Source organism: Chelon labrosus (assembly GCF_963514085.1).
Source record: "Chelon labrosus genome assembly, chromosome: 11".
Taxonomy (NCBI): domain Eukaryota; kingdom Metazoa; phylum Chordata; class Actinopteri; order Mugiliformes; family Mugilidae; genus Chelon; species Chelon labrosus.
In genome coordinates, this window is record NC_140344.1 from 12858699 (window position 1) to 12877625 (window position 18927).

At 44.2% G+C, this 18927-nt stretch overlaps 2 protein-coding genes across 2 annotated transcripts; both read right to left on the bottom strand.

Annotated features, from left to right (window-relative positions):
- Positions 1–3721: 3721 nt before the first annotated feature.
- On the bottom strand, positions 3722–7111 carry aqp9a (aquaporin 9a; the record flags this gene model as incomplete). The annotated part of the gene is made up of 6 exons (XM_084554985.1): positions 6830–7111; positions 6536–6662; positions 5399–5536; positions 5160–5278; positions 4288–4505; positions 3722–3926 (listed from the first exon to the last, which is right to left on the bottom strand). The coding sequence occupies exons 1-6, from the start codon at positions 6929–6931 to the stop codon at positions 3722–3724; spliced, it is 909 nt and encodes a 302-aa protein (XP_084411111.1). The 5' UTR covers positions 6932–7111.
- Positions 7112–7115: 4 nt separating this feature from the next.
- LOC311495505 (cingulin-like protein 1) lies at positions 7116–18512 on the bottom strand. Its single transcript, XM_084554984.1, has 18 exons — positions 17068–18512; positions 16899–16993; positions 15417–15522; positions 15224–15307; positions 14977–15125; positions 14431–14572; positions 14118–14330; positions 13834–14040; positions 13566–13670; positions 13288–13440; positions 12900–13070; positions 12558–12710; positions 10461–10550; positions 9675–9758; positions 8365–8489; positions 7992–8100; positions 7731–7894; positions 7116–7645 (listed from the first exon to the last, which is right to left on the bottom strand). The coding sequence occupies exons 1-18, from the start codon at positions 18127–18129 to the stop codon at positions 7567–7569; spliced, it is 3291 nt and encodes a 1096-aa protein (XP_084411110.1). The 5' UTR covers positions 18130–18512; the 3' UTR covers positions 7116–7566.
- Positions 18513–18927: the final 415 nt, after the last annotated feature.

The following is an 18927-nucleotide window of genomic DNA, read 5'->3' on the forward strand; positions in this document are numbered from 1 at the left end:
CATGTTTGTCGCACACTTTATTATTCATTGCTCCTGTCAGTGGTCTTATTGATGACATGAGTGTGTTAGGTGATGTAACAGCCATGTGTATGTCAGATGTTGTCAGCTATTGATTTTCAATGCGGATCCTCAGCTGCAGTCGCCGGCTGTGGCATGAACGAGCACGAGTCAGCCACAACAAGAGTTTATGCTCTGTGTTGTCCCGATGATGCAGGCAGTGAGTGTTTTCAGTAAATTTATATCGATGCTATTACTAATGGAGCTCTGTACACACGTATTTCCCTGAGTATCTGAAACAAAGTCCCAACACACGAGGGCGTGATCGATATTCTTTGGTTCGAGCCACAGCTCTCTCTGCGAGGGGCTGATGTCACGGCCGATCGGCGAGCAGCACCTTTTGTCTCTAACTGCAGTGACAAAGCAGGGTTGTAAACGTGTCACCGGCCCGCTGAGTGTCACTCACACTGACTGCAGCACAAACAATGGAAATACACAGGAAGCCCAGAAATAACTCTCAGTTCATTGTCAAGTAGAGTTTCACTGCTGCTCCATTCAGTCAGTGTGAAGGGGTTCAGTCAGAATTAAATTCTCTGCAAATTAGAAGATTGCAGTTGATAATATTGCAGATTTTTTTTAGAGGAAATCCTTTCAATCAATCAAACTGACAAATCAAATTGAATCTTAAATGAATCCAGTTGAAGTTGCTTTGGAAAAACGACACTCCTCACATTGAACTGACTTGGTGTCGCTATATGATTTCCCAGAGGTGATCATTTTCACAGACGCCTGCTCCATAATCCTGAGCAGCTTGTCTTGTCAAATCCTGCCTAAATCAGGACAGTAACGTCATTCAAAGCATGGATGAGGTGAGAGTACCTGCACCTGCAGAGTCCTGCTGTTCAGCTCAGAGGTGTAAAGTGTTGGCCAGCCTTTAGTCTGCGAATGAGCAGAACGTTCCCCCATCATCATCATCATCCACAGCTGAACTGCCCGCATGTGCTCTCTGCTGCGTGCGCTCACTGCGGATGGGTTAAACGCACGGGTCGCGTTTCCTCTGAGTAAACATATGGACTAAAGAATCTGATACATTATCGAGCCACCAGTCAGTCCATAAAAACTGATTTTCCTCTTTGCTCTTTGTACACAATCATGTCCTGATACACGACAAATGGACACAAACAAAAGCCCTGCAGCTTTCCATGTATCAGTTGAGCACTTGGGGGATCCTTGTGCTGCTAATTCGATGCTGTTTTCCTCTTTGGGTTGTTGCTGCTACTCTGCTGGAGCCAATGGTCCTCACCCTGTCTCTGAAACTTAATCGGCATGAAAGTTAAACAACGTCTTACCACGACGTCTTTTCCTCAAACCGTGAACAAATACTGACCCAAAGCCAGATGTGGAAAGTTTAGTTTAGTTTAAGCTACTTATACTCTACTCATTTTAATTTTAAGCTTCTATTCTTTTCTGCCCCTTTCTGGTGGCATCATTGTACTACCTGTTTTTATACATGAATGAAGTGAGAAGTCACTGAAATAAGATGATTTGCAAAAGGCTAAAGGTCCCATTGGTATAGACATTACTTAGTATTTGGTCCACGAGATCATCTACAACTGTAAAATCATGTTTACATGTCAATGTAGCCACAATAATAATAATATAAGACTCCAAATTAGCACTTTACCAGTTAGACAATAATTTTACCTCACTTATTTTTTTGCTTTTGTCACTTCTCTTGAATCTTCATCGTGTTTCATTAAAAGCCTGTTTCCTCATCAGTCTGCTGCAGACGGGAGGTTTCTCTGTGCTCTCCTTAAACCCGAATTTAAAACGTACAAGCTTCATTGGTTTGAAACGGTTTATGGTCCAATATGCACCAGGGCACGCTGGCATTTGCAAGTTTCCAAAAGTAATAACTTACACAAGTTTGAAATTGAAGGTGCTGAACACACTTCTGACAGAGTTTCTCAGCTACGTAGCAAACGTATTTTATTCTAGCAGTTAAACCTTTGAAATGTTTGTCCGTTTGGAGATTATTTATTTTTAATTAGGAGGGAAAATGTATAGATGTTATTCTGTAACTGCTTGTCCTGTGAAGGGTCACGGGGGCGCTGGAGCCTATCCCAGCTGTCATCAGGCGAGAGGCGGGGGTACACCATGGACAGGTCGCCAGTCTATCGCAGGGCTAACACAGAGAGACAGACAAGCATTCACACTCACATGCACTCACGTGTCTTTGGACAATGGGAGGAAGCCGGACTACCCGGAGAGAACCCACGCAGACACAGGGAGAACACGCAAACTCCACACAGAAAGGCCACAGTCGGCAGAGTGATGTGTCAGTGCTAACCACGCCACTGTGCCACTCATGTATAGATGTGTTTTTAGGAATTTATAATTCTGTAAGTTAATTATGCAGGTGACATTGTACATTTGCATTGTGATTTTGACATTTTACTGAAGGGTCAAGGGTCTCCAACCAACAACCAAAGAAGACAACCTCATTAGTTTTCTTAGATTTAAACTTGTTACTTTACCATGTCACTACAGCCTCCTTCGTTTCACAGCTTCACTTCTTCAACAGTTGTGTCACTAGCTGAGGTTCCTGGTAGAAGTGAAACCAGACATCCCACTGTGACTCAGGTTGATAAGCACATTAACTAGAGTCATGAGCACGTACTGGAAATATCTGAGAGCACAACGTTCTGAGCAGACACTCTGAGGCCCCATCATCCTCAGAAGTCCAACCAACCAAACACTAATGAGCCATCTTTTATTGCTCAACATGTTCAGTCTGAGACTAATGAATGTTCTCTTAGGCTGTTACTGACTACTTTCGTTTCCTGACACTATTACAGCGTTTAATGCAGTGTATGGGAATAGATGCGCTCATGAACGTCAAACTGCAGTTTTCAGACATAAGCAGTGAAATGAAATTAAATATCCAAACTGATATTTGTAGAAATTTTAATGTAGACAAACAACAGTGAGTGAAATAAATAAATAAATATTGAACATCAGGAAGAATTCCTCATGGGTCGTCTGTGAAGGCTCACCGCCATCCAGGTCGTGGTGTATTGCAAAAAACAAAGCTACAACAAAGGCAACTGGACGTGCTGAGTTTTCTGAAAGACGTTTGTCTTTTTGTTGTAGATATTTCTCGTGGGCTACAAAAAAAAAAAAAGTATGACCACAACCACAAGGGAAAACAGGACAGAAGCTGAAAGGACACCGACATGCGTGTAGAACTATTACTCCATTATCAGTACACACACAAGAAGGAAGCTTTCCATATGTACACAATACAGTATATTTACAACACATACATGTGCAGTTAACATTACAGGTAAATAAATATGTGAAACAAAATGAAACATAAAAAATAAATGGGTTGGATGGGTTCACTATTTCACAGGAGTGCTTATTGTTCGTATTTCTATACCCAGTACAGGCCAAAACGTTTTCTGTGGTGTTATTTAGCTGCAGTTTTTAAAGCATTTTCTATTTTACTTTATTTTCTGGACGTGTGGAGGTTGTGGTGGGCTGAAAAGCGTGTCTCTGCTGGGCCTGCCTGAGGTCAATCAGAAGTGTAACTACAGCTTATCTTCCTATTAATGAGCACACAGTGACGCAGGGAGCCTGTCCTTACAGATGGAACCTGTGCTGGCTGTTCTTCATCTGATTGGCAGTAAAACCAGTCAGTCCTGGGGGGGTTAATGTCTTTTTAACTCATGGTGATCATCTCGTATTTGTCCTTCAGGCTGCTGTCATCGTCCTCTTCGTCTTCCTCCTCCTCTTCCTCCTCTTGGGGCTTCTCCTGCTCTTCGCGGGGGTGGTGCAGCTCGATGAGGAGGTAGTAGATGACAGCTGCGACCACGCCCCCCACCATGGGCCCCGCCACCGGGATCCACCACCAGTAGTCCGCGGTGCTGCGAGCAAGGAAAGGGACGAGTCAAATACATCACCGGCTGTCGCTCAAGCAGCTGGCAAAGAGGCCATTGTGGATCGCCCGTGCCGTCACTGGATCATTCACAATCATCGGCTACAGCTGTCCAGTGCATGTGACATTATATAACACAACATCCTAGCAGCTTCTATGAAAACCTCAATAAACAAACGGAAACTGATCCAAATAAATAACTACATAGGATACATCTAACCAGTTATGTGTGCACTAATTATCTGGGAACCATCCTAATAAAAATTATCAGACCCTCACATCAAATAATCATATAGTTATATACTGTATACCTGAAATGTGTTAAAAAAAAAACCCTGATCTCCAGTTACCTGAAGACCTCCATCCCCCATCCGGCCACAGCTGTGAACAGCCGGGGTCCCAGGTCCCTGGCAGGGTTCAGCGGGTAGCCACAGTTCAGTCCCATGGACACACCGATGGCCATGATGATCAGGCCAATGGCCAGCGGCTCCACGCCTTTAGGGGCTCCGATGTTCCCACCGTCGATGATGGCGAGAATACACAGAACCAGCATCCCCGTCCCCACCACCTGCAGGGGCATTAATGGAGTTTAAGGGCACTTTTTAAAAAAAGAACATTGAACATTGGTAACTTCCAGTTGAAAGCTATTTTCATTTCATGTAAATCCCTGCACATTCAGTCATCCTGTTAGTTTCCATTCATATATACCTGGCACTGTGTGACTGTGGACTGTAATTCTATATTGGAAAAACAACATGAAGAGTTAAATTGTATAGTTATCAAACTGTATTGATAAAACAAGCAGCCTAGTCTTGGGGGTTCAAATCTATCTGCTGCTGTTTTTTTTTTTTAAAGAAGGGAATGCGCTAAACAGAAATGTCTGAGAAAGCATTCACATAAACACATCCCCACTAATCACACTTATCTCCGCTGTTCACCTGATGTGGTTTTCAACAGTTTTAAGTTGGTAGACGTGTTATTTTTAGACTGCTGCTCTGACTAAACAGTCTGAAAACTGTGTGAAGTAGATGTGACCTTCCAGTGAATGCCAGGAAATGGGTCATTAAACCCAAAAACCGAGCGAAAAGAGGGGGTGCTCTCAGACTAAATGGGGCAATCAATGCCGCATTAGCCACATTTGCCAGACTTTGCGGTATTTAGAGCTTGAAAGGGAACGACACAATGGAGGGGAGGTCATTGTGTCACAGCTGCCGGAGTTCACCTGATCGATGAAGCCGCCGAGGACTGACAGGTGTCTCGCGGGGTACGAGGCAAAAATGTGACCTGTTGCGTTAATTCCAGTCACTGACAGGATCCCACTGGTGAAGTCCATGAAAGCGTCTGTGAGGAGGACAAAGGGATTAATTTTAGGCTAATGTCAATGAGTGCTGAATTGTTTTATCTAAGATCTGAATACACATACAAAAATATAATCACTTTTATACACAAAGGATCGTTTACCATAATATAATCCAAAGACGGCAGCAGCTCCTGTAAAAGCACCAAGAAACTGAGCGATGATGTAGAAGGGAAACTTCCAGATCTTCAGTTTGCCCAGAATCACCATGGCCAGAGACACAGCAGGGTTCACATGGCCCCCTGGGACGGAGGACAAAAGGGGGGTGCAGTGGGTGGAGGGTGGCTGGCATAATATCCTCTCAATCATTAGCGGAACCGTCACATTTACGAGAAGCAGCAGAAGGGGAGCAGCCCCCAGGGCGGGTCCCGGGTTTTATTATGTTTATTCAAGAGCAAAGAGGCAGAATAATGATCACTTATTAGAAACTCAACCCCAGAAAACAACCAGCAATCTGCTCTAATTCTTAAGCAAACATTCACACCCTGTTTTTGTCTTTTTAAATATATATATGTGTAGATTTAGATAAATATATATGTAGAAATCTGTTTGTCATCTGTCTTCATGAAACGTTATTAGCCCTTTGATTTGGCATCTGCTGCTCAGATGAGGCAGGCTGGTTTGGACTGGGTCTGCTCTCTGTCATAGACAGATGAACGTAGCCTCTGATCAATGGAGTTTGCAGGACATTTAGCGCCCAGGGTTATGTATGACCTCAGAGAGGCTGTGTACTAGTGCTAACAAATCAATGGTCAGTATACTTTCATTGAATCTGGACAGAGAGCTGGCACGTTCCTGCTGACACTGGAGCTGTGGCTGGGGCACATGGCAGGACAGGAAGCCATAAAGTTATATTATTACAAGCTGCAGGCCTCATGGGTAACAATGTTTTCATTACAGCACGTACAAGAGAGCCGGGTCAGATTGCTTTATATGTTCTGGCAGAGGCTGTTTGTGTTCACTATAAATTATTTTAAAGCCGTCAAAGAGTTTGCGGTGCTAAACTGTAAATTATATTTTAGCAAAGGTGTCACACTCTTGACAACTACATTATTTAAACCTTTTTTTCCCCAGAATTGATAAGACAGGATTACATCCCTTTATAGTTATTCATCAAACATTACTGCACATGCGTTCAGTTTAAAGTAGCACATGAAACATAACTAGTGGCCTTCTGCTGCCTGTGTGAGATAAGTACTGAGACAGTGGAAATAGTTAATTAACAGCAAAATCTTATTTACCTGACACTCCCCCGGCCACATACACAGCCATCATCAGGCCCACAGAGAAGCCGATGTGGATGGTGAGAGGCTCGCCCAGGCTGTTTCGACTGAGGACGGTCTGAGCGACTGAGCCGCAGCCAAACAACTAACAGAAGCGGAAAGAAACAAGTTTTAAACAACACCAAACCATAAAAGATGACAGAACATTTCCAAACAAACTTGAAACAGCTTCTAAAGTGTATACGCTGTGTGTAATTTGCACCACGGAGGAAAAAAAAAAAAAAAAGAAAAATAACAGAGGATGTTACTTACAACCAAGACAAATGTTCCCAGGAATTCTGCCAGGAATTCCTTGAGTATCCCGTGTTTAAGAGCACAGTGTTGCCTCATGCTTCTCTTGTGTTGTACTTCCATGTATCACTGGTGCCAACAGATGTTAAAGCTGCCAGAGGTCCAGATGAGTGAACCTCTGGAGCTGAGCGCAGTGATCATGTCGAATCTCCACCTCTGCGCGGCCGCAGCCACTCAGCACAGGCCATTGATCCATTCGTTCAACTCTCACTTTCCTCCTCAGCCTCATCAACACACAAAGTGTCATAGCTGAGGCCAAACAGGCTGATTAACATGTGTTTTGTATTGTACTCATTTTCTTTACGTGTGTGCGCTGTCAAAGACAAACTCCCAGATTTGGCACATAGCTGTATTTATTTGTTATCTGGAGGTTTATAAACTCTGGTGAATGTTCAAGAAGCAGTTTAATTACATTTATTCATTAGTTCAAGATTCGCAGTCGACACCGTTTTAATTCACACAGCAGCAGAATAAGTTAGGGTGCAAAACAGATCAATACGAGTAGATAAGTCTGTGCTGGTCTGCAGCACCGACAGATAATGTAGTTATAAATATTGCCACAAGAGGTCAGCCTTGGCGAGGTGCCACACAGTTCAAACAGGAAACATGATGAAGTAACACCTGAGTTGTTAATGGATTATGATGTCAAGGGATTCTTCACAGTAACAAATCCAGAGATGACCGCCCAGGTCAGTCGGTCAGTCAGAACCTAGGTCGTCCATGTTGTTCACGTCGCCATCCACAGCCTTAATGAGAGGAGGTGATTTCCTTTTTCGCCTGTCCGAGCAAAGAATGAAACGACATGATTTAATATGCCATAGATAGAAAGGCAGAAAGCCGGCAGCAGAAAGTGAGTGCCCACCTCATCTCGTTCCTCAGTGCGCTCAGTTGGCTGTGAAGCTGCTCGTTGGCCTCGATCTGCTCGTCCACTTCCCTCTGCAGCTTCTTTTTAGCGTGTTCCAAGCGCTCGATCTCCTCCTCCGCCTCATCCATCTGCCTCTTCGACGTCTTCAGCCTCTGAGTCAGCTGCGGAGTTCACCAAAGTGAGATATTGAATCTGAACGAGTCAAGTCTGCTGCTTACGACTGCCTGATCCGGTCTATTCGGTCAGAGGCGTGCGTACCTGGTCTCTCTGGCTCAGCAGGTTGATGTTTTCCTCGTCCGCCTGCATCTTCATCTCCTTCACCTTGCGCTCCAGCTTGCGGTTCACTTGTTGCAGGTTGTTGTTGTCTCTGAGAGCACAAGCACCAAGAGATCACATCACCGCTGCAGCTTCCTGTAACTAAACACCTTCCCACTGCGTTCAGACGGGAGATACTCTCATTTTTACAACCAGAGGAAAAGTGATATGAGCAGGTTTGTCGCTCGACAGCTACTATCAAATATCTGGCGTGTTATCCTGCACTCAACAACGCAGAATCTCTACGTCTGTAAATGTTTTAAAGGAGAGTTTTTTTAAAAACAGGTCATAAGGTCATATTTCAACATGTGATCACCTCTCTTCGACTTGCAGCCTCTCCTCCAGTTCTTGGATCCGGCTGTTAAGTTTGGTGACGAGTGAATCCTGGTTGGTCTTCTGGGATCCTTCCAGGTGAGACACTCTGCTCTTCAGGTCTTTATTCTGACAATGGATAGAAGGATGTCATAAATGAAAGGTCCCGTGTGGAGTTTTTGATCTACAGTATATCAAGTCTTCCTTGTACGTGTGCACACGCTCTGCATTTAACACATCCAAGTTAGCACAATCGGAGCAGCTTGTGGCATTTCCACTGGCCTACATGACTCAGTGGTTTGACATTTCCTTTACAGAAATCTGATTTACTAAAGGAAGAACATTCTTTCTGTCGTTTTGGCCGGCCCTCACAGAAACACACAGTGTTTTTTGCTGAGTAATAGCGGTTGTAAACTGAAACTTTTGGTTTGTTTACGTAAAAACATCGCAGTTTGAGTAGGTTTCCACAAGCCAAACACGTCAGCAGTAGAAGGATATCAGAGCACTGATGATTGATAATTATCTTTTAATTTCCTGCAAATTTGATACAGACAGGCAGGTGGCTACAAAGGGTATTTAGAAGAATGTCTAATTTTCTTTTCCATGAGTGACTGACATACAGTACTTGGTTTTATTAGTTTATTTTTTTAGAGGCACTAACACCCTAAATATGTTAAATAAATGTAACTCTGTTGGGCCATCAGCGTTAGAAGGAATAGTTGGATTGTACAACTAAGTGCAACGTCGTGGAAGTAGACCACAGTTTGCGTCTTTCATCCTCAGGTGGAGTTTTCTCAGTGAAAGAGTCATGATTTGTCACATTCTAGTTGTATGTTTCAGTGTGCTACGTAAAATGATTAAAATATGTTAGTTCAGATCAGAATAAATGTGTCAAGGCAAAGCGGCAGATCGGCAACTCCAATATTCTGTGGGGTAACATGACTGTTTTTATCAATGGACTCTGGTGTCTGTAAAGAGAGCAATAAAACGGCTTCGGTCTAATCTAAAAAAGGCTGTCTGACAACAAGTTAAACTTTTATTATCCAAAACGTAGTACATGGTTGAAGTGATACTGAGGGGCCTTGTCTTAAGTGTCTTTTTGTCCACAGCAGCTCATTGGTTGGCTTCCTTTTCTAAACCGGGGACTGAACTGAACACCATCTGCTGCAGGTGGTACACTGGCTGTCGTACCTCATACAACCACACTTCCAACAAACCCAACAATCCCTTAAAGAGTTTATTGTTTGCATAAAAATGATTAAACTCGTTTTTTTCTTTCTCCAGTGTTGCTGTGTGCGGTGCAGGGATCATTACCTGCCTCTCCAGGCTTATCTTGTCACACTCCAGGTCCTGCCTCACTGCCCTCTCCTGCATCAGCTCGTTCCTCATCTGATCCATCTGTCACACACGACCAACAGAAAGAGGTTCAGTCTTAACATGCAGCTCAACTGTTTAGCGGGTTAAAAAGGTTGTGGACGCCGAACTTTTAAGTAATTATTTGACCTAAACATGAGCTTGTGCTTCACATGTTTTCACTTTAATATTGACTGAAAACTTGGGCGAGCGTTATTAAAAATGGCAGATCTTTGTGACGAGCACGTCTCTCAGATTACAGCAAAAGTTTTACGGCTTAACGCATAAGACCAGAGGAAATGCTGTCTGGTCTGCGTGGCCACATTGGATCTAAAGGCTCTCGTCACTAATGTCATGTAGAGGCCCAGAAAGGGGAGCGCGAATAGCTGCTCACAATTGTTCTATCGGCGTCCCAAACACTGCTTTGTGTCAATTAGTCTGCACCACTCTGCTCCCATTAATAGTGGCCTACTTTACAGCCATGCTGAAGATGTGAGGACATCAGCAGTGGAGAACCACATATTAGTTCAAAGGAGATCCAGCCGAATGTTAAGACGAAGAAGAATCCACGTTGTCTGAGGGGAAATCTGAGCACGCAGCTCCACATCTGTTTATGATGAATACAGATGTAGGGCAGAGTGTTCAAACTTAAGGCAGGCAATAATATTATCTCTCATAGACTGTTTCCACGCTGTGGAGAAATTTATGGATGTTAGCTGAAGCAAAAACAACAAGGAGTAAACCTGCCTGCTCTTTGGTTTTGTCTAATCGCTCCATGAGGCGGTCAGCGCTGCAGCGCTCATCATTAAGATCTTCTTCGAGCTGACTGATGCGTCCCTGAGAGGAGAGGAAAAATGTGTTGAGTTAATTTACATGGCATCTCACTGGAATGTTCACCAGCACGGGGGGACGTGATGAATTCATGCCTTGAGGCAGCGGTTAGAAAACTGACTCAGATTAAAGGCAGAGGAATAATAAGAGGAAGCTGAGCTAGGAGTGTTTGACAAAGGTAGGAGGGGCTGGGGGCTGGAGGGTGAAGGGGGGGTGATAGATTTCTGAGAACACCCAGACAGGTCTGATAAGTTTTTACAGTAAACATGAGCTTCCTCGGTTGATACGCAGTGTCAACAGTGAGCACACACTGTCACTGTGTAATGTTTTGCCATCAGCGAGAGGAGCTGTGCTGAGCCGTGAGATGCTGATTCCAGGGGCATGTTTTCACTACAGTTCACAAGGACAGGTGAGAGCACAAACACAGATGAACAGATAAACACTTGAAAATGTGATAAAAGCCCGGATGCGATCTCTATTGAGCCAGGGAGAACAGATCTCAATCTTTAAGGTTCAAAGTGAGGAACAGGTCGTCACGGATAATGACGGATTATATCACTTGGCCTTAAGTGTGTGAGCGTAAATATATGATAACTACAAAAGGCAACATTTGTGGCTCCCCTATTTCAGACTTTATAAGCCTTACAGAAATGTTTAATATAGGCTATCTGACTGCTAACAGACTATAATGTAAATATATAATGTATACTGTAACATTTAAGACTTTATGAATGTGTTAACAACTCTATTTCCTCATAACAAGGTTGGTGTAGAAAAAAGACAACGTAGGCAATATGTCTTCAAGTTACATAATCTTACATAATCTCTTTTTGGGGGGCTAATTTAGATGAAGATTACAATAAATCAAGTTTTAATAATAAATGAAGAACTTTGAAGATTCATTGCAGGTGTCCAGGTGGTGAATTTTTCTAACTCTGTTCAAACTCTCTTCCCGTTTAAACTGTATCAAGGCTTAAAGTAATAGGGCGTGTCTGCTTTGAATGACAGGTGGATGCTATCACTATTTGCCCGTTGCCTGCTTAGGCGTCGCTGACCTCCGTCTCAACTCTAATCTCAAGTCGCCTCTTTGGTCATTTTTGAATTATCCTGGAGTTAAGGTGGAGTCAGACTTGGCCAAGACACTGTGAAATATCAGTAAAGGCGCTTTTAGAGTACTGCGCGACCGAGACGTCGTAGCTTACGCACGCAGCCTGCGGTGTGTGAGCCATTTATACTTGGCCAGTCTGACGTGCTTTGTAACAATGCCACCGGAACGTGGTGCTGTGTCTTTTTTGTTCATTTTTGTTTCCACTTCCTGCTTCACTTTCAACAATGGCGACTGAAACTTAAACGCAGAAATTTCGCCAAACACAAGTCATACAAATGTTTGTATCTCCGAACCTCCTCAGTTAACCTTTCCTCTGTGTGTTTCACCTTTGTTGATCCAAAACAATCAATTTAAAAATTGCAGAGAATCCCGCTGTCATCTCATTGGTTGAGGTGCTGTTGCTTGCGATGAAAATACCGGAAGACAACAAAGCAACAACTTTTGCACTTTTCTTATTGCACTATTACAAGAGGAATGTTCTGCTTTCTATTGTTATATATTAATTTATACAGTTTTAAATTAGCTTTCTGTTTAAGAAAGATATTTATCTTATTCTGTTATTCTTTTCCTTGTGTAGTGTTCATATCACCCAAAATATGCATCTAATTCAATTCAATTTCGAGTGAAATTGTTAAAAAAATCGTTTCACACACACATGAATAAGGGCTAAAAAAATTCACCACGCCAGGAAGGGTGAAGACAGTCGGGTCTGCTGGCCGTCAATGAGGTGTCCCTTATTTATATTTCAGGGAGTTGGCAACCCTAGTCTGCGCTGCCGCCGTAGCCTCTGTGCCAACACAGAAGTCTAACCCCCCTATTAGAAGCATAACTTTAGACGTATGTTTAACCTCTGACTGCTCCTCTAGTTAATGTCTTTGCTGGGTGGAGGTTGCAGAGACGTTTACCTCCAGGAGTTTGACCTGCCGCTCTCGCTCCTCCACCGTGACCGCGTTCCTCTCCTCCAGCTCCTCCACCTTCTGCTCCAGCTGCCGGCCCCTCTGCTGGGCCTCCTGCTGCTCCCTGCGACACCGCCGCACATCCTCCTCCAGGGGAAGCAGCTTCACAGAGATTAATCACACACATCAGCATAATGTAACATAGAAAGTGACAGACTCCAACAGCGGTAATTAAATTTCCAATCTCACGTTTTTTTATTTTGTTATTCATCATTTGACTTAATATTTTATTGGTGACTAAGAGAAATGAGCCTCAAAACTGATGAATCAGAGAGACAATGAGTACCACACCTCTTCCTGCAGTTTTTTGGCTGCCTGTCGGGTTTTCTCCAGCTCTACTCCCTTTTCCTGCAGCTGTCTCCGCAGCTCAGCCAACTCCCTCTGACTCTTCTCTTTGGCCTCATCGACCTGATTCTGGAGTACATCTGTAGACGCCTCGCACTCCTCCATGATGCTATTCATCTGACCAAGGCAGATAAACAAAGGGCTCAGATAAGGGGGCGACTTTGGGCAAGCACGTGGATGAAAGAAGCCATGCAAGCGCAGGAAATATCAGCTGTTCCCAGTGATCTCATGTGGATTTAGGGTCAAGATAGCAGACTTGCAGGCCTCATTTGGCTCCAGAGATATGTTGATTTTTCCCATAAGGCCTAATAAATAATATATTTCCACTTTTCACCTTTCTCTGCAGCTGCTCCATAGTCCTGTCCTGCAGCCTCCTCTCATCCTCCAGTTCAGTTTTTGTCTTCCACAGCTCCTCGATTTGTCTCCTTTCCTCCTTGAGTTTCTCTTTCAGGTCTCTGTGCTCATAGTTTAGTTTGGTCAGCTTAACCTGAAAAAAAAAAAAAAAAAAAAAAAACAGATAGGAAAGTTTGAGGATCTCATCTCTACGTATCCTATCTGTTGTTTCATGACCATTCTGCTTTTTTTTTTTTCCAAACAATACTTTGATGCTACCTGCACGTCTTCCAAGCGAGTGAGCAGCATCTGGTTGGACTGACAAAGCTCCTCCTCATTCCTCCGGACATCATTCAGCATTTCCTCCACCTCCTGCTTTTCACTCTGGGGAAATAAACAAGATATGTGAAAATGTCAGAAAAAGAGCTTGTCATCATCATCATCAGATAAACTCTGATCGAACATTAAAAGTTCATTTTGAAGATGTTTTGCCCCTGATCATGTACAGAATATTTATCTCTCCGCCCCCAAGACGCCATCTCCCCACCTCCAGCTGCTGTGCTCTCTGCTCCAGCAGTCTCTCCGTGGTTTTATATTCCTGGATCGTCTGACTCAGTTGATCCACCTTGTTGTTGAGATCTTGCACCTTTCCTCTCAGCTGATCTCTCTCCTGGCTCAGCTCCTTCAGCTGCACCTTAGCCACACTTCCCTCCTCCACTGCTTCAACCTTCTCCTGGCTGAGCAGATCGTTGCTCTAAGAGAAAATGAAAATGTTGACAGTCAACATCAAAGTAATTCCACGTTACAGCTGTTTCAAATCTTTACTGTTACCTCTTTAGCCTGCTCCAAATCCCCGAGCATCTTCTCCAGCTCCTGTTCGTACTCCTCCTTCAGAGCAGATATGTATTTATCATGAGTCTCCACCTCCTCTTGAAGTGCCCCCTTCAGGGCGCTGAGCTCCCGCTCCCTGTGGTGCAGCACGTCCTCCTGCTCCTCCTTCACCTGTAGCATCGCCTGAAAATCCACGCGCAGCTGCGCCAAGTCCTGACAGACATCCATCAAAGAAAGGTCAAGAGTCTGGAGAAAAGGCTTCCCAGCTGCTGTTGATCTGTGAAGTGTTTGTTGTCGGTGTGGTTTCACTTACCTGCAGAAGGACTTCTTTCTCCGCGTTTATCAGCTCCGCCTTCTTGGCATGGTCCAACTCATCGTGCATGTCCGAGAGCTGCTGCTGAAGGTCTTTCATCTCTGCCTTAGATCTTTCTTTCTCTGCCTTCATCTGGGTCAGCCTGACAACATCCGAAAAATAGTTCACACGAAGGAGAGAAGTCAGCTTATCCTCTGCGAGAGTTGCGGAAATTTTGGACGAGAATAAACAAGACATATGTTCCAGTCTTTATGCTAAGCTACCTAGCTAAGCTCACCTGCTCCAGCTTCATATTTACAAATAACATCTTCTTCTCATTTAATGCTCAAAGTTTAACTAAATGCTAGTACACTGCACATATAGAGACCAAACCAGTCAGTCTGACTATGAAGCATTTCAGTCAAACAGACATGGAAGAGAGTTCAAATTAACTTTCTGTTTGTGTTTGCTTTTAACTCTCAGTTCCCTCCCCTTTTCACCTGATAAGATGCGAATATTTTCATGGGGCAGAACTTTACATTTAAACATCGAAGTCCACATCCTTACTCCTGTAATGTAGTCTGCAGCTTTTCCTCAATTTCAGCCAGTTTGTCCCTGAGTTTGCAGAGCTCTGCCTGACTTTTGTCCAGCTCTTCCCGAAGTTTCTTCTTCTCTGTCCTTGCCTTCTCACAGGCCTTGGCTAACGTCATCTCATTCTTCACAATACAAGAACAACAGAGAGAAACATCATCAGTCACAGGGACGGGAGGTGAGTTGTTCAGAGGTGAATCAGCAGGATGGAGCTGCACTACACCTTAATCTCAGTTTCCAGTTTTTTCTTTAAATTGGACACTTCGTCCTTCAGCTCGGCCTGTTTCTCCTGCAGCAGCTTCACCCCCTGCACATGTGTAAAAAGAAGACATTCAACAGAAGGGGATCGGCGGGATTTTCAAACAAAGACATAAAGTCATGCTCAACACTGGCCAACATCTCATGCCAGCACTCACTTTCTCCTCCTCCTCCACATTCTCCGCGGTCCTCCACTTGAGCTTGTTGATCCTTTCAAGCAGCAGGTTGACTTTCCTTTGGGTGGTGGAGTCATCATCGGTCGTCCTGAGAAGCAGGTAAAATATTTCACAAACACATAAACATGGCCGACAAGGAGCTCCATCGGAGCAGGACCTCTGAGTGGTGTGAAGCTGTTTTAATTTATGCATGGAGAAAGAAAAATGTGTAGCATTTTTTACACTCTCGACCTTTAGCTCTACTTTTTCAAAATGGCACAAATCGGGAACTGGTGAAACTTTCCCGTGTGAAGGAGTTATTTTATCAGTGAAAACATGTTTCTGCTCTGCATTCCTGACTACTGGTTGAGCACACACAGCTGGAGCTGCACCCCCGCATCTGACTACATGACCACAACCTCAACAAGAGTGACTCAGTTTAATCAATTTTAAGTGGTAGTTTTATAGGAAACTTATGTTAGTGTTTTTAAATGAGCGTTTATTAAAAGATAAAGTTTATTTTGAGATATCCATTTTCTGTTTTACATGATTTGTGTGACAAGATCAATGCCCCTTTCTTCCATCTGCCAAATATGAAGCTGCAGCATGCAATTTGTTTAGCTTAGCTTAGCATAAAATGTGGAAAAAGAGGAAAACAGCAAGTCTGTCTCTGTCTGTATGTAACAATATGCCACCTACAAGCACCTAAAAGTTAGTAATTAGTGAATGGTAGAGTACAGTGTGTCCTTTAGTACACATGTGTTTTTTTACCCATTAAACAAATGAGTTTAAACATGTTAGTTGCTTGCTGGGAGATTTTGTAACTTAAAACCGAATAAATAAATGCAAGAATAATCAACGACAGCAGAACACAGCTGAAAGGGTTTGTGATCGTGAATTTAAACTGACTGCTTTAATGAGTCTGCAGCAAAACAAGTAAACATTTTCAAAATTGGAGTTTGCATGCAGACCCTCCAGCATTAACCTGTCACAAGGGAACTAAGGACATCCTTAATAAGACAGAGATACATGATGGCATATTGTCTTTTAGGGCTTATGTGCACCCAAGCATTTCATGCAGTTAGGTTCAGAGTAAGTGTCACCAGTAATACTGAGTAAGACTGCAGGCAGAGGTGAGTCCATGGATAACGTCACAATAATCCAGGACAGACGAGAAGACGACCACTTCTAAGCTTTGGAAAATTAACTCTGTTTCTGTATAATTATCCAGTTCTTCGTCATGGCTGGTTGACATATTATATTTGGATGTATCTTTTGTCTGTTTGCACAATGCGACACTAACTGTTCCTCCCAGTTCCCAGGTAACGTGTCTAAAACCTGTACAAATAAAGCGTTTGGCTTCATGCCATGCTCAGCTTGTGTTCTCTTTAGAGGACAGACAACTCTTGTCATTTAATTCTGCAAGAAAACAAACAATATTTCAGAAAAATGGTGAGACCTCCTCGCCATTTCTGGGGCTCTTACCCTTCCTTCAGGTAGGTGAACAGTATTTGTCTTGTTGAGTCCTCGGGAGGATCCGCTGAGAGTTCTTGCTGTCCTTTCAGAAGATCAGGAGTGACCTGGTTAGAGAACATATATCAAAATAAATATGACCTTTTAAATGGCAGCTTTATCCCAAAACAAGGCTCCTCACCTGTGTGTCTCTTTCATCAGATTCACCAGTTTGATCATTACACAGCCTGAAGACAGAGGGTTTGTCTGCTCTGTGAAGCAGTTTTCCAGCGTGCTGAGACACCGCCTCTTGGCTATGATGTCCTTTATACGGTGTGCTTTGCTTACTCTCCTCCCTCTTGTTTACCAAAGTGGCTTCGCCGCTGAGCAGTCGAGCCCTTGCTGATCCAGGAGGATATATCCCACTCTGGGTTTCGCCCCTGATTCCCCTCAGAGACGAGGCTCTGCCAGGTGAAGAGGAGGACGAGGAGGAGTCTGAGGTTCGACGGCTGTCCACGCTGCGTGACCGCCGACACGCCTCCGGGTCTAGTCTGTTCCTTGGGCCTCTTCCCCTCCGCTGGCTGCTGTTGAATTGGCTTATTAGCCTCCCTACAGACACGATGGAGTCTGTGTCCACTGTGGTTGGGGACCTCGCAGGAATTCTTCCACCTGAGGGAGGTGATTTGTTTTGGGCCACCTCAGCTGAGTCTCCCCCTGGGCCCTCAGCAGGCAGAGGAATCCTGGGTCTGGCCACATTAGCGGTCTGGCCTGTCTCGGGACAAAGGCCAGAGTGTAGCTGTCCAGGTCGGGAGTTTGAGGTTGTTGGTGAAGGAATGACTAGGTTCAGGTCATTACTCTCGGGGTCATAAGGTCTCAGGAGCTCTGGGTGTTTCTGATAATGAAACGCAGAGGAGTTTGCAGTCCTCTGTGTCTCGGACGGAGAGTGTCTTTCATCCACAGACCTCCTCACCATTCCCGGGTTGTACCCCGCCTGGTGAGTGATGACAGAAACGTCCCTGTGGCAGTCCTGCCCAGAACTGTTCAGAACCACGTAGGGCTGACCTTTAATCCCTTGAACCTGCACTCTCACTCCAAACACGTTGTCCTGGCAGGGGCCGTGCTGCATCATGTAGCCTCTCTGAATCCTGACATCGGGGGAGCTGCTCGATCTGTGAGACTCCATCCTGACTCTGCGGGATTCAGAGGTGAACTGGTGAAAACACACATATATTAAAAATGACACCGAGGGAGGCTGAGCCTGCATGGGAGAGTGAACTGAAAACTGATGCTTCAGGTTGGCTGAGCTAAAGAAGCTGTTTACACAACACTGGAGCAGGGTCAGCGCCCCAGTGGGACGCAATGACAGACATCCAGGGAGCTCCTCTCACAGCTGCACTCAGCCAATATAAAGACGGAATAAATGAACACTGACGAGCGCTTGATATTGCTGTGCAATGAAAACAGCTCCTTCTGTGTGCCAATGACAGCGTACTATTGTACAGCGATAGCTGGGCCAACTGCATGACGACTACAACTGGCTGAGTTCGCTGAGCTGTCGTCACCCACCTCACACTTGAACACTTGAAGAAATCCTTTGTCATCAAATACGCTACTGAGAGGCTGAATCACACAAACACAAGAGGTGTTGTGTAGAAAACAATATGGTATAATCCTGAGAGCCCCACTCTGAGGGAGGCCCCTATAATTAATAACACTACAGACTGCAGCTCCTCTATTAGTTCACCAAAACTAAGATTAACACACTGCATCTTGTAAAACTCTACAAGTCCAGTTGCATATTTTAAATGATTTTTGGATATACCATGACCTGGATGACTGTGAACCTTCCCAGACACACTGCATCTAGTATCTTAGTTATTCATCCTGCACTAAAGCTTCATAGATCAGCTATGAGCCGTTAATGAGCTCTGACTTTGAGCTGCCAGGTTGTCCAAAATCCTTCTCCTGCAAAAGCAAGCTGATCAACAAGTCCCCTCGAACTGACTTTCTGGGAGATTTTCTGCCTTTATCACATTTTATTTAGTTGACTGGGCGCGGGGTA